This window comes from Amblyomma americanum, chromosome 3 (genome assembly GCF_052857255.1).
Source record: "Amblyomma americanum isolate KBUSLIRL-KWMA chromosome 3, ASM5285725v1, whole genome shotgun sequence".
NCBI classification, from domain to species: domain Eukaryota; kingdom Metazoa; phylum Arthropoda; class Arachnida; order Ixodida; family Ixodidae; genus Amblyomma; species Amblyomma americanum.
In genome coordinates this window covers 128,393,104-128,406,887 of record NC_135499.1, presented here as the reverse complement: position 1 = coordinate 128,406,887, position 13,784 = coordinate 128,393,104, and the positions used below count along the sequence as shown (strand labels likewise).

The following is a 13,784-nucleotide window of genomic DNA, read 5'->3' as shown; positions in this document are numbered from 1 at the left end:
GCATACGCAGCACACTGTATCCCAGAAGTAGCAGAAGCCGACAAGAACTGTAGATGGACACACTTTTGTGTACGCCACGACTCAAGGGGCTTGTTCGGCTGAACCTTTTGTAAATAGATAGCGGATGTTCTGCCTTGCCTTTGTTTCGGCTTCGTAATTCTGTGCTATGTTCTACAAGCGAAATCTGCTCGTCCAGCTTTCCGTTATTCTGATAATGTTTCAAACGAGGTAATGCTGATGTCAAAGTAACCATGCAATTCCCCCGAAAAGCGGGGACCACGCACCTCTTCCAATCGCTACGTTCCTCTTTCGCCATGAGCTTTGCCTACCTTTCTTCTCGCGCTTCCCAAGGTTGCCACTACATCAGCCGCTGATAACATGGACGTAACATGGGAAAACAAGAGATATCAACGCAGCAGATAACATGAAGGTTAAAAGCGATTAGAAGATCCCTCATAGACCACGCAGAGCATGGCGTGCATGTAGGTTCATCAAAAATTTAGAAACACTTTCTCATGCTCTGAAACAAAACTGCAGTTCATTTTCGGGGATCGCTCAGAGGAAGTAAATTTTTTAATTGTTCACCTTATACTAGTTATCCAGTTAAAGGTCATCGTGAAAATTTAAGCAACTTGTAGTATCCTAGAAGTCTGAATTTAGAACCTGCAGAGTCTAGAGAAGCTACACATTGCGCAGTTTTCTGAGCGCTGCAAAAGTGCTGTTAGCGTTCAAACTAAGCGTGGTATACGAATTATCCGCAGCAAAGGCCCTTGCTTTCGACACAGCTTTAAATGAAGGTTCACTTCTCAGTTTTATATTTATAGGTTCTTATGACGGTCAGCGCTTCCACCCGTAACAGCTGGAAAACCGAAAAAGAACTTTAGCTTTCCGCTCTCCTGTAAAATTATGTAGCAACGTTATAGCACGGAGGGATTATTTCAGTCAGCGGCAACTGTTCGTGGTAATGAACATAATATTGTTCATTCGTTATTATTTGTCCCCAATGGCAGTGTGTTCGCAACCTCAGTATACTGTCCCTCGTGACGTCGCTCTTGCTCTGGCCACTGAGTGTGGTGCGCTCCCGTGGCGCGTTGCAGTGGCGTCATGCTGACGAACTAGGCAGGCGCATTGCAGTGACGTCATACGAGATGCCACTGCATGCAGAGTAATCAGTGCGCCGAATTACCATGCCGTCGCTTCAGAACTGGAAAAAGTGCCTTTAACGGCGATCACTGTAAACAAGGCATACTTCACGAAATGCGTACTACGTGAACTTTCAGCGGCATTGTTATGCTACGCATCCCGTTATCATTTATAATCATATTCACGCATAATTCCGCTCAGCGGCGCTGTCAGAATTTGCAGCGTCTTTTTCCGTTTCCGCAATGCAGCACTTCTCTTCATGGCGACGAAAACTCACGAGTAGATTCCGCGCCATTCTTATTATGTCAGTGCTCTACCAATGTATCTTCTTCGAAAAAGAATTCATGCACTTCTGTCACGTTTATCGATCTTTAGGAATTATCAGTACCAAGTATACTGCTGTTTCTCTCACGTGCATTATACGCAGAGTTCAAGATTAAGCTCCACAGCTTTCTTAAACTAGACACTGAGTGGTGCTTGAAATCCACCTCTGCACATAAATCACACGGCTACGTCGACACGAAGTGAAGTAATTGTCACCGTCAGGCACGCAATTGACTGAAATCGACAAATGAACCGTTCAGTGACTTATACAAGCGGGTTTGTTTGTTTCGGAAACTAAGAGCCAGTCGTATTCCTATGCAATAGCATTTTGTAGAATTCTCCTTGCGCGCGTGTGTTCCATATATTCGCGCCCAGATTTTCAACTCGATGCGCGTAATTCCGCTTGCAAGCCGGTGTGGATCGGCTCGAAACTCCTACCGGCGTGACGCGACGTTCCGTCTGTCACCAGCGCAGAGTGACCACAGAAGCTGTTAACTGTTTCCCTTTAACTTTTGGCAAACGAAATGGATCAAAAGCACTAAGAAATAGCAGCGTCACACTAGAGAAGACTTTCGCGTCGACTGCCACAGTCTTGCATGCTTAAAATTACGCAAAATAACTGAAAAATTTGGGGCGAATTAATCAGAACGCGCGTTCTCAAGAAGAACTCTACTAAATAGAGAAGCCTAGAAAGGCGACTACCTCTATGTTTTCAACACAAATATTTGCTCTAGCCACAATGGCTAAAAAGTTCATGAATATATTTTAATCAGTTATGTGCTTGACAATTGTCATCTCACTTTGTGTGCCGCATAGCCATATAATCTATGTGCAAAGCTTGTTCTCACGAATCACTCAGTGCCGAATATTAAGAAATCTGTAATGCTGAATTTTGACCACCCTGCATAACCCGTTGTGGGCTCGAATACGGATCGAATCGGAATGCACGTGCGCTGATAGTTAGCTCATCGTGTTATGCAGCCCTCTTTAGACCACTGAGGGGTACAACTTGTTTGTATTGACCCGCTAGACCTTATCGACCTTTACCGAGCTGTACAAGAAATAAAACAAGCAAACAGATTCCACCAGCCAGTTAGTGGAAAAAAATTACGCCGTGGATCCTACATTGAGCTTCACTTGAAAACCCATAGAAAAATCACAGGCAACTTTTTACAGTATCACTATGTCACCAGTACATTGTCACCTGGGTCCAGCCTGCCTATGCACACTGGACGCTGCCACTACTGCGCAAAGTTTCGGGTGGGCGTGGACTCCCGAACAGGCCAGCTTGATTGAGCAGTTTCGCAGAAAAACTGTTTGTAGATGACGTCCTACGAGTCCCACTGGTGAGACTACAAACTTTTTATATAAAAGCCTGGGGAGACAAAAAGTGCCAGTTCCTCCTGTCATAAAACCGCTGTTTGTAGTACGCACTGAGTGCAGGGACTTCGTGGTGAAGGTGGTGATTGCTTTAAAGCGAAATATTGCTTTTTATGTTCGTCCTACGCTCTGTCCGAACAGTCCCGACTGTCATAGAAGAGCAATGGGGCGTGTTTTTGACAACAAACTGCACAAAAATTTGCGGACGCTTAAGCTTCGGCTTCAAGAGTGGAACGCGACAGCGTGTTGCAGCACTGCCAGGGAGTCCACGGAACGCCATCGCGCGTTCGGCGCAACGCCTTGCCCGTTAAACAAATCGCTCTTCTATGTACGGTGAAACCGACGCGCGGAGCGGCAAACCACGTAGAAGCGCTGCCAGCCTTGCCGAAACGCGCTGGACTCAAGCTACAATCGTAGTTCGTCGGCACTTCGTTCTCGACAAACCTGATGCCATGAACGCCAGCATAACTTCCGCGCCGAACGAACGGGCAGCAAGCCGCAAGCTTCGCGGTGAACTCGCTTTGGGTGTGCGCTGCGTTGATCGCCGCTCATCGCGTGATTCCTGCGTGTGCGCACGGCCCCACTGCGCCCGAACGAGACAAGCGGGAGGCGCTGCCGTCGCGCGCTATGTGTTGGGGCAGTGGCATACATTGCGAGGAGGAGGAGGACGACGATTTTTCGCTCACGGCCAACGCTGCCGACGACACCGGCTTTTCTGCGACACGAGCTCCTTAACGCTGTCGCGTTAAAACTGCATGCGTCGCGAGGAAGAACCTGCGGATTTGTTATGGAGATATCTCATGGTATGCGAGAAAATTGCATTCATAAACAAATTCCATTCGAGGAACTAAGTTTTCGTCCAGGATTTCTGGATATTAATGTAAGATGTGAATGCCTGGTGTGCAGGATTTTTTTTTTTGCTTATGAACACCAGTTCGCCTCCATTCACCAGGTGCACTGAAGTAGTCGAAAAAGAAACCACATTAACTGAAGTATTCTACCCTTGACTCGAAGCCAGTGCGTGACTGGAGACAAAACCAAGCCGATCGTGAAGTTGAGCGGGAACGTGATGGACTTCATGGCCAAACCGAGCACCGGCGTCAGTTTACCGCTGAATTATTCGTGTCACGCAGCCAATATGCTTGGCCGTTGCAGTTTTTCGTTTCAGGTAAAGGAGTGCACTTTTCTGCTAGCCTCAACAGCATACGACTTCTTCGTACGATTAGCTTCAGCGTTCTCAAAGCCACGAATAAGGAGTGACAGTGGAATAGAAGTTTCAGTCTTTATACAGTGTTGACGCTTTAAGATGAGACCTATGTATTCCTTCAGAAAATGAGAGATGCAGATTTCAGACACAGATTTTGGCCTACTTACCATTTTCGTATTGACAAAATGTATGTCAACTTCTGCAGAAGTGTGCACATATTGGTACATTTTTCGGTGGGCAACCTGAACTGACGTAAAGCTGAGAAATGGTTGTCCACGATGAAATAGTTTATTTTTTGCTACACTCAAGGTAGGGTGATTATTTCTGTGATTGTGGAAGGGGGAGACAGAAATCAGAGCTCCTGCGCTCGGCCCGCGAGTTAACTGCGTTCTGTTTTTGTAGGGAAGCGTCACGACGGACTAAGATCATCATGGGAGCGTTCCGTGCAAGTGCGTCAGTTTCTTTATGCAAACTACTGCGCATTTTTTGCGACGCAAACTTACGGCTATATGTACATCAAGTTCTCTGCTGTCTCCTTCGAGTAGTTTTTACTACAATGGCGACAATGAGGCCCAGAATTCTGTTCATTTGTGACGACTTCGTTTCAATCGTGAGAAATGGGTTTTCTTAGAAAGCCTTATCTTTCAAGCAATCCTAAGAGGTTGAAATGTTGACAGTGTTTAACTCCGCTCTTCACGGGCTGTCCCTTAAAAGGAAAAAACCTGGTGCCGAAACCAAAGTGAATAACTGCACTCAATATAACACTGCGAGCAATATGAACGAAATAGGGGGAAAATTGAATATAAGGACACAGTGAACATAGCTCTGTTTTCTTCTTCTTTCGTACCATTTTGGTGGCGCTGCTATGTTCAAGGGGGACACCAATTAGCTGTATCGTAATTCACTTTCACACTTACTCTACAGTTAGACTGTCGTTAAGACGAACTCGCTTAAGACGAATTCTGTTTTCGGTTAGTTAATTTGAGATTTTCATAACCATGGCCTGAGGCTGTGGTTGTTGCATCACACCTTCGTCACGTATTCGATTTTCTATTGATCCATTTCCTCGAAAGCAACAGGACTGAATATTTAATGGTATAGCACGTGGTTATTATTGCACGTGCTAAGCGCGTCTTCTTTCTTCATCGCCTCGTGTTTATGGCTGTTTTTGGTTTACTGCCGAGTCAATAGAAGGAACGAAAGTTGGTCGCTGGTATTTTGCACCATAATGAGCCATTTCCGTCGGGACAAGAGCGCTCTAAGAAAATAAGTGCAATAGACTTTTGTTGAGGCAGCTGTTTTCATAAGCCTGCTTACCCTGAGCAAGCTAGAATGTTTGCCCTGTACAACCCATGGCGGTTGGAGAGAGCAAAGGCAAAAAGGTCTAGTCTTCCAATTGGCAGGGCCAAACAAGACAAGCATGGTACGCCGGAACACGATAACTTGATACCGCATAATACCTTCTTTGTGGGAAGCGAGCCTGAGCGGGAGGGGAAAGAAGGTTGTATTTTCACGATATTCTCGCGAAAAGATCCCCCCGTCTGCCTTTTTTGTTTCCCCCGAGTTAAAAGGACTCACGCCTGAAATGCCTCCTTTTGGTTAATCTTTGCTTGTCCCTCTATGGTGACTAACTTCGGTGCCTCCAAAGGCAGTCTATCCACAGTGCATGCCAAAAAAAAAATACGCGTTTTTTTCTTTCTCGCTACGATAAGTTCGGAGAGGGATGAGAAGGGAAAGACAACAAGCTCTGAAAGGTTGAAAAACGGCAAACTTGAACATTCAGTTGAGGCAGGCGAAGCTGACCATGAAAAGGCTACTACAGACAGGGGTATTTAATTACTCCCGTCGAGCGGCTGTCGCGCTACTCTAGTTCAGAAGGATGAGGGCGGACGTCGCTTTAATGCATTTTCCGGCCGGGCAACTCCTTGGATAGAGTCGCCTCGCTTCAAAAGGAAACGTTAACCTGGCAGCGAAGGGGGAAGCGGAGGGGGAGAAGGCGAAGGGCGGTGGAAGCTGTCCTCCTAACGTGTGGAGGTATGGCTTCGAGTCGGAGGCCTGAGAGAGAGAGAGAGAGGGGGGAGGGGAGGGAGTGGTCTGAGCATGTACGTGTGTGGCGGGCACCCGAGCGTGCGTTTGTTGGTCTCGCTGCGGGAGCAGGCAGGGTTGGCGGGGGAAGGATAGTGGGCAAGAACGTCACCGGAGCGCCCAAGATCAGGTTTCGACGGCCGTGTCCGAAAGGCCGCCTTTCTTCTGAAGCGAGCCTTCAGGGGTGACCTGAATGGGGAGCGCCGAGCAGGGATTGAAAGGAGCGAGCTCTCCCTTGCCTTCCTTCTTTCCCGATCCTCTGCCGGCTTTGTCGGTGGCGGTGGAGATGGGAGGACGTAAACCGACGCCTCGTCGCCGCCGCCCTGCTTTGTTTGCCTTGGAAAATGATTTTTAAGTTATTTCTTTTACGGGATTTTATTTTTTGCGCTTCGTGCTCTCGGAGGTTCCACGAAGAAGAGGTGCTCTGAAAACGTCCCGGGGCCACGCGTTGGGTCTCGCCAACTTGAGGGCTGCCCCAACGGGCGCGTGCGAACGATGGCAGTCCGGGTCAAGCACGAGGGGAAAAGGGCGAGGGAGAAAGGAGACGATGGCCAGGCGGCGAGAATGCTACATAGTTCCGGACAGCTCGGCGCCATGCTGTGGTTTGCTAGCTGAAAGGCTTGTATCAAAGCATCACGCTCCGCTTCAAGTTATTTTGTGCCCTATTCTAGCTTTTCATCCAATATCTTCATGGAGCCTGTATGGAGAGATTCGAACCGTGAAATGGCCCTGCTTCGACTTGTTTGTCACAATGGCTGTCGAGCATCGATTGCGATGTTTCCGTGTTTTCATTTATTGTTGGGTATACTTTGCGTATTTTCTTCCACCAGAACAAAAGGAGGCCGTGTCGAATGGCTGAAAAGCTGGAATCAGGAAACACTGCCACAGCAGAATAGTACCGGATTACATGTCCAATTCGGCTCTGAACTGGCACTGAGGTCGCTACTTTGTGCACTAAAGGAAAATGAAGAGAAACTGTTGTTCTGCAATTGTAAGGTTAAGGTACTGATGTGTACAGTCCGGCACTCTTCTTTCTTATTTTGCCAATAAGTGTGCAATGCGCTCCAATGTGCAATAACACTGCATGCACTGCAGCACTCAAATATTCAATAGCAATGCAGAGTATCCAAATATAAATGCAGAGGGGAGGGCATGAATTCGTTCTTCGGCTATCACTACTCCCGAAAGTATTATTATTTTAGTGCAGGAGCACAGCTACCCGCATTCTCACGAAAACCCGATGTCTGAAGCCAGGAGGTTGCTTGGGAAGAGCAAACTGGGCCGTGCAAGCCCCACCCATGGGAGTACCTGCCATCGCAGGGCTGTGGCGCATCGCTTAACCGCTGCACCACCTCGCCAGGAGTGGTATGAGGACTCACAAGGATATATACATGTGATGTAGAGGATGGCCATTTGCGCATATATGGGCACTGAAACAACCTGCATCTTGGAACATCCTGGGTCAGAAATACCGCAACCGAAGTGAAAGCTGAAGTGCTAGCGCACCTAATTCGCATTTGGCTTAACTACGCAAACCAACCGTCTATATTTTTTTTTTAGAATGTTCTATAGAGGAAATTTTCTTGTGAAACCAGACTGGCTAAGCCATCGCCGTCCTAGTATGCGGAAGCAAGGCCTATATCCGGCTGACATTTGTGAATGTCCCACGTAGGCCTTAGCCTCAGCGGTCATGTAGCTTGTGGACAAAGCGCTCTTGCTAAAGCACAGGCAGGATGTGGTTTAGTACTTTCTCAGAAGTACGGATTGTTTATGTCAAGTCTCAGTTAACTCTTCGCCGTCGAGCTTAAAGGGAAATACAGGCAAAAAATTGTAGCTGCTCACTTAAAGGAAAATGTTTTCTTGGGTACAGCTCACCAGGACAAGCTGGTCATCTAGTCTTTCGGAAAATACAAGCGCTCCAGGTGGTGGGAGGGCGATGAGAGAAATGGGCGTGTTAAATGGCTTCCAGTCAGGAAAAGAGGCACCGTTCGAGGGTAGCGCGGGGGTTGGGGCAGCATAAGTGCGGCAGGACGATGAGTGCTATCGTCGTAAAGATTATGTGCTTTATTTCGACGCAGGATAAGTCGGAAGGACTCAACTTGTGGGCGAGGGATGACTACTAAGGGATGCGGTTAACGTACCTTACACGATTTCTTTTACAACGCCAACTACGAGTAGTAATATCATGGGATGGGCCTTTGTCCTGCACTGGGCGTAGTCAGGTTGATAATGATGGTTATGCAGTGCAGTAACCGAAACCTTCAGCGTTCACATGCGGACCGGCGAAAAGGCTGTCGAGCAGTCTGTGGTATTAGATTTTTTTACAGAGAGTTCGGCACAACTATAACTTTTTTTTTAACAGTGCACTGCAGCGGAACATGCGCGCATAAGACTGACCGTAATGATAGAAAGTTCGGTGTCTTGCGTCTTGGGAATCTTTGAGAAATACATGCATGTGGTTCCCTAGAAAAAAAAAATAGCAGTGGACGATTACGATGCTGGATAACGCTAATGTTTAGCGCGGCTGTTGCGATATTTTCTTTTCTCGATATATAGAGGCAAATAATATGAGGGAGCCATTCATACATGTACAGTTACAGAGCACACTTTCTGTTTTCCACGCATAATCGCTCTTCAATTAGTACTTCTCTTTCAGTCATGGACATTAATAAAGGAAGGCTTGTTATCTGATAAGTGGCAGTAGATGTGTTCAAAATGTTGGGCCAAGGTCTGTTCTTGAGGAAGAAAGTCTATAAATGTGTTTCGGAAGGTCGCCACAGCAGTTGGAGCAGTTACGAGGGAGAGGAACCGGACCACTGGATCCTGGTGCCAGCGGCGCGTAGCCCCTCATTGGGTGGCGCGTTTATCAACGCGGCAGGTGAAGCACTGGCAACGACTGCATCTCTCATTGTGGGCAAATAAGCGGCTGAGACAATGGTTTTTATACCGGCTGCCATTCGGGTCACCCCAGGAGAGGAGAGAGCATGCAAAATGCTTTCCCGTCGTCGTTGGTCGAGTGGCTAGCCATTCACGCGGACTTGGCGCTCGCTATACTTCGTTTCACACATCAGGCGCAACGCTGCGAAAGTTACGGAAGCAGTCCGCAAGGGAAAATAAAGGGAGGCGTGTTACTCCGCGCTTGTTCTGTGGTCGAGTGGCCTAATGCACGAGAAAGTGACAGCGTGTCGTCAGCTATAAGAATGCATTTAATCAAGCTGATGACAAATGTGTCATGCAGTGAGCCTGCAAGCAAGGGATTTTCTATGTCTTGCCCACCACAAGGAGCGCACTACTTTTTGGTCGCGGATGCAGGCAGCGCAAGCAAGAGCGCTACCTTTGATAGCGTTGCACCTGATGTATGAAACGGAGTATAGCCCGCCATACTCTCTTCCTTCCACGGTATCCGCTCACAGCCATCCTCCTATAGCATACCATGTAGCGTGTTACCGTTATCATTGCCGGAGTACCGGGAGCCCGCCCACCGCCGGCGAGCAGGCGCGCGCGCCGCTGCCGGGTACCTGGCGCCATCTGGCGCCGTCAAGGCTATTTGCGCGTGCGCATTGGTCGCGCGCTTGCTCCTGGTACTCCGGTACCGGTAACACGGTATATGGTATGCTAAAGGTGACTAATCACCATCAAAACCGATGCTCAACTCTAGGCACAAGCACTTAACAGCTTCAATGCCATGATTTGTTAAGGACTGAAAGCCTTATCGTACGCGCAATATCTATAGGGTGTGATTTGCCACTTCTTTATCTTTTGTTGCAGGTTGCTCCTTCGTTGAGACGCTATGCGAAGAGGAGGAATTCTGTTACGACGGTAAGAGATGCCTTCAATATTCTCTTGCATTTTATCGATGGAGCCTGGTTTTGCTGCTTAACTTAACCTCTTCTAGCAGCGGAAATTTCTTTTTTTTTTCCTACGGAATGAGCACGAGGAAACCAAATACAATATCTCGAGGAAAAATGCTAACTAGTAATGATTTTAAACTATACATATTTTTAGCGCAACCAGGACACAGACACAAAGAACAGAGGCAAACACATTATTTATCGTAATGATTTACACATTTACTCCCAGAGTCAATTGTATTTCAAAAAAAAAAGATACAATAACTCGTTTAAGCACGGCGCTGAAATAAAAGCGAGCACTAGAAGCTTATCTAAGGACACGATTCCAGCAAGCGTCTGGCAGAATGGTGCGGATGACGGATCTTGTTCAGGGCACTCACTACTCATCTGTCCCAAGGCTGCGGTTTAAATGTAGTCGTGGGTTCAGTCATGTGCAGTGAAGCCCGAGGAAAAACGCATACGTATCAGAGAGAGTAGAAAGTTGTAATCATGAGAAGATAAGGAAAGCTTTTTCTAGAAAGCGGTGTGTATGATAAGGGGGAAGCCGGGAAAGAATGAAAGAAAAAAAAGAAACACATGCTGTTATACAGAAGCCAATAAGAAGAGGAATGCATTCTGAAGGCGGGGTAAGGCGTCGCCAAGACGGAAAGAGGGAGATAAAAACAAGAGTGCGTTGCAGGAACATATTGCTGAGAAGACGTAAAATCTTGTATTGTATGAACTGGGCTGGACAAAAGCTTACGGGGAGTGCCACCATCAACCAAATTGCATAGTTGTGTCGCCTTGTCGCACTGATTTTGAGAGTGCGCCTAGCTCTTTCCGCAGTCTTGTGTATTGTATGATGTCGTGGAAGCCAACAGTCACCGAAACCAAGGTGCACAGGGGAATGTTTCTATTTTTTAAATTTATACTGCGGATAAGTGGGAGAAAAATACTTCAATTAATTTTTTATTAAAAAAAAAACTACTTACAAAGCAGCAGAAAAAACAACCATGCCGCCGGTGGGATCCGAATCCACGACCTCCGAATATCGCGTCCGGTGCTCTACCAACTGAGCTCCGGCGACGGCTGTCCAATATGCTGCTCTCGTGGGTATTTATGTTTACTGCGCGTAAGCGAACCTTCAGAGTGTTCACCAGCGCCACCCTCGTCCATAGCGGCGAACGTAGCACGTCCTATATTAACCGCGAGTGTGACGTGGGACGTCATCTTAACGGCGAGGGCGGACACTGTGCGAGAGCCCTCTTAGGCTACCTATGGCATCAAGACTGCCAGAACCGAGACCCTCGTTAAGCTATTAGCAGACAAGTTAAGGCAAATGAGGGGCTCGTTTCACAAATACATGAAGGAAGCCAACAGTCACCGAAACCAAGGTGCACAGGGGAATCTTTCTATTTTTTCTTTTAATTTATACTGTGGATAAGTGGGAGAAAAATACTTCAATTAATTCTTGGTTTTTTAAAGAAAACTACTTACAAAGCAGCAGGGAAAACAACCATGCCGCCGGTGGGATCCGAACCCACGACCTCCGAATATCGCGTCCGGTGCTCTACCAACGGAGCTACGGCGACGGCTGTCCAATATGCTGCTCTCGTGGGTATTTATGTTTTTTGGGTGTATGTGAACATTGAGAGTGTTCACCAGCGCCACCCTCGTCCATAGCGGCGAACGTAGCATGTCCTGTATTACCGCGAGTGTGACGTGGAACGTCATCTTAACGGCGAGGGCGGACACTGTGCGAGAGCCCTCTTATGCTACCTATGGCATCAAGCATCGCGTAGAGCACTGGGCGCGATATTCGGAGGTCGTGGGTTCGGATCCCACCGGCGGAAGGGTTGTTTTTTCTGCTGCTTTGTAAGTAGTTTTCTTTTGAAAATCAAAAATTAATTGAAGTATTTTTCTCCCACTTACCCGCAGTATAATTTAAAACAAAATAGAAACACTCCCTTGTGCACCTTGGTTTCGGTGACTGTTGGCTTCCTTCATGTATTTGTCAAACGAGCCCCTCATTTCTCGTAACTTGTCTGCTATGTATGTATGTATGTATGTATGTATGTATGTATGTATGTATGTATGTATGTATGTATGTATGTATGTATGTATGTATGTATGTATGTATGTATGTATGTATGTATGTATGTATGTATGTATGTGTGTGTGTGTGTGTGTGTGTGTGTGTGTGTGTGTGTGTGTGTGTGTGTGTGTGTGTGTGTGTGTGTGTGTGTGTGTGTGTGTGTGTGTGTGTGTGTGTGTGTGTGTGTGTGTGTGTGTGTGTGTGTGTGTGTGTGTGTGTGTGTGTGTGTGTGTGTATGTGCGTGTATGTATGTGCGTGTGTGCGAGCGCGCGTGTGTGTGCGTATTTCTTAAATAATTGTCAGTTGCTAGTCAGCGCCTGTGTTCTCGCTCTGTCCTGTGTTAGCGCTGTTCCCATTATGATCGTAAACCAACAAGCCCAACTCACCACTGTTCCGATATGCATAGTGCTTGACATCCCGAAGCTACTCAGTGACTATGTATGAAGGAGGTCGAAGTGGAGCTTCCGAATAATCTCGGTTCACTTGGGTTATGTACAGTCGGGGACAAAAGTCTCTGGACCACGTGCTCCGCAAAGGAAGCCGATAGCTCTATTATTAGCCGTCGGCTGGAGACCGCACTTCTGGAGGTGAAAGGACCGGCTTTTGAGGTGGCTCAGTGGTTAGGGCGGTCGGCTACTGATCCGGAGTTCCCGGGTTCGAACCCGACCGCGGCGGCTGCGTTTTTATGGAGGAAAAACGCTAAGGCGCCCGTGTGCTGTGCGATGTAAGTGCACGTTAAAGATTCCCAGGTGGTCGAAATTATTCCGGAGCCCTCCGCTACGGCACCTCTCTCTTCCTATCTTCTTTCAATCTTTCCTTTATTCTTTCCGTTACGGCGAGGTTCAAGTGTCCCCCGATATATGAGACAGATACTGCGCCATTTACTTTCCACAAAAAGCCAATTATTATTATAATTATTCCAACCCCACATGCGTCGCCCCCAGCCGCCGGCTAATAATAGATCTATGGGCTTAGTTATTGCGGCCGCCGATGCCGGGATTCGGCCTTCGACCATGTGCTTAGCGGTCGAACATCAAAGCCATTGTGCTTTGATCAACGGGTTAAAAGAAGATTATCAGAATTATCAGTCTGACTATGTGTGCCTATTGTGAAGAGAAAAAAAAACGTAAAAGTAGCGCTATGAACGTGAGCTGTATGGCCTTTGGAAGTCTGCAAGTGGCGGATAAACGCAATTTTATGCATTAGCCCATCATAATAACGACGGCAATGCAAGCGGCGATGTCAGCATAACTATAATAACCTCGGAGAGAAACGTGTGTGCCAAAATGGTGCTTTTATTCTCTAGTATCTCATGCTTCAGGCCTGCCTAATAGCCAAGTAGAGCTCTTCATAGTTTGGTTATAGTTATTTAATAGTTATGTTACCCTTTAATTGAAAACGTTCACGAAGGAAAAGGATGAAAGCGCTAAAGCACTCAAAATATTCGCTCACAGCATAATGTGCTGGAAACATCACGATGTTCCGAATATTGCAGCACTGAATAACTTACCGCTCAGTAGTGTAACCCCTAAAGGCTTTAAATTCATGTATTTATAAATAGCGTGTTCACGCAAGCTTTTTCTGTGCCAGAAAATTATTAGTGAAACATTAGTCGGGTTGAAAAAGACAACTGAGTTACTATAAATCCTTCATTTCTGGAGAGGCAAATAATACCAGAATTAAAAGATAAGTGGTACCTTTTCGTCTGAGAGGTAATACT

General features: G+C 47.0%; 1 protein-coding gene across 1 annotated transcript in view; it reads left to right on the top strand.

Moving 5' to 3' along the window:
* Nucleotides 1-13,784, top strand: part of IA-2 (tyrosine phosphatase IA-2) — a 528,690-nt gene that overhangs the window by 103,085 nt on the left and 411,821 nt on the right. Inside the window, exon 2 of the mRNA XM_077657849.1 lies at nucleotides 9,908-9,958. Coding sequence (XP_077513975.1) covers nucleotides 9,908-9,958 — 51 coding nt within the window. The remainder of the gene's footprint in view (nucleotides 1-9,907; nucleotides 9,959-13,784) is intronic.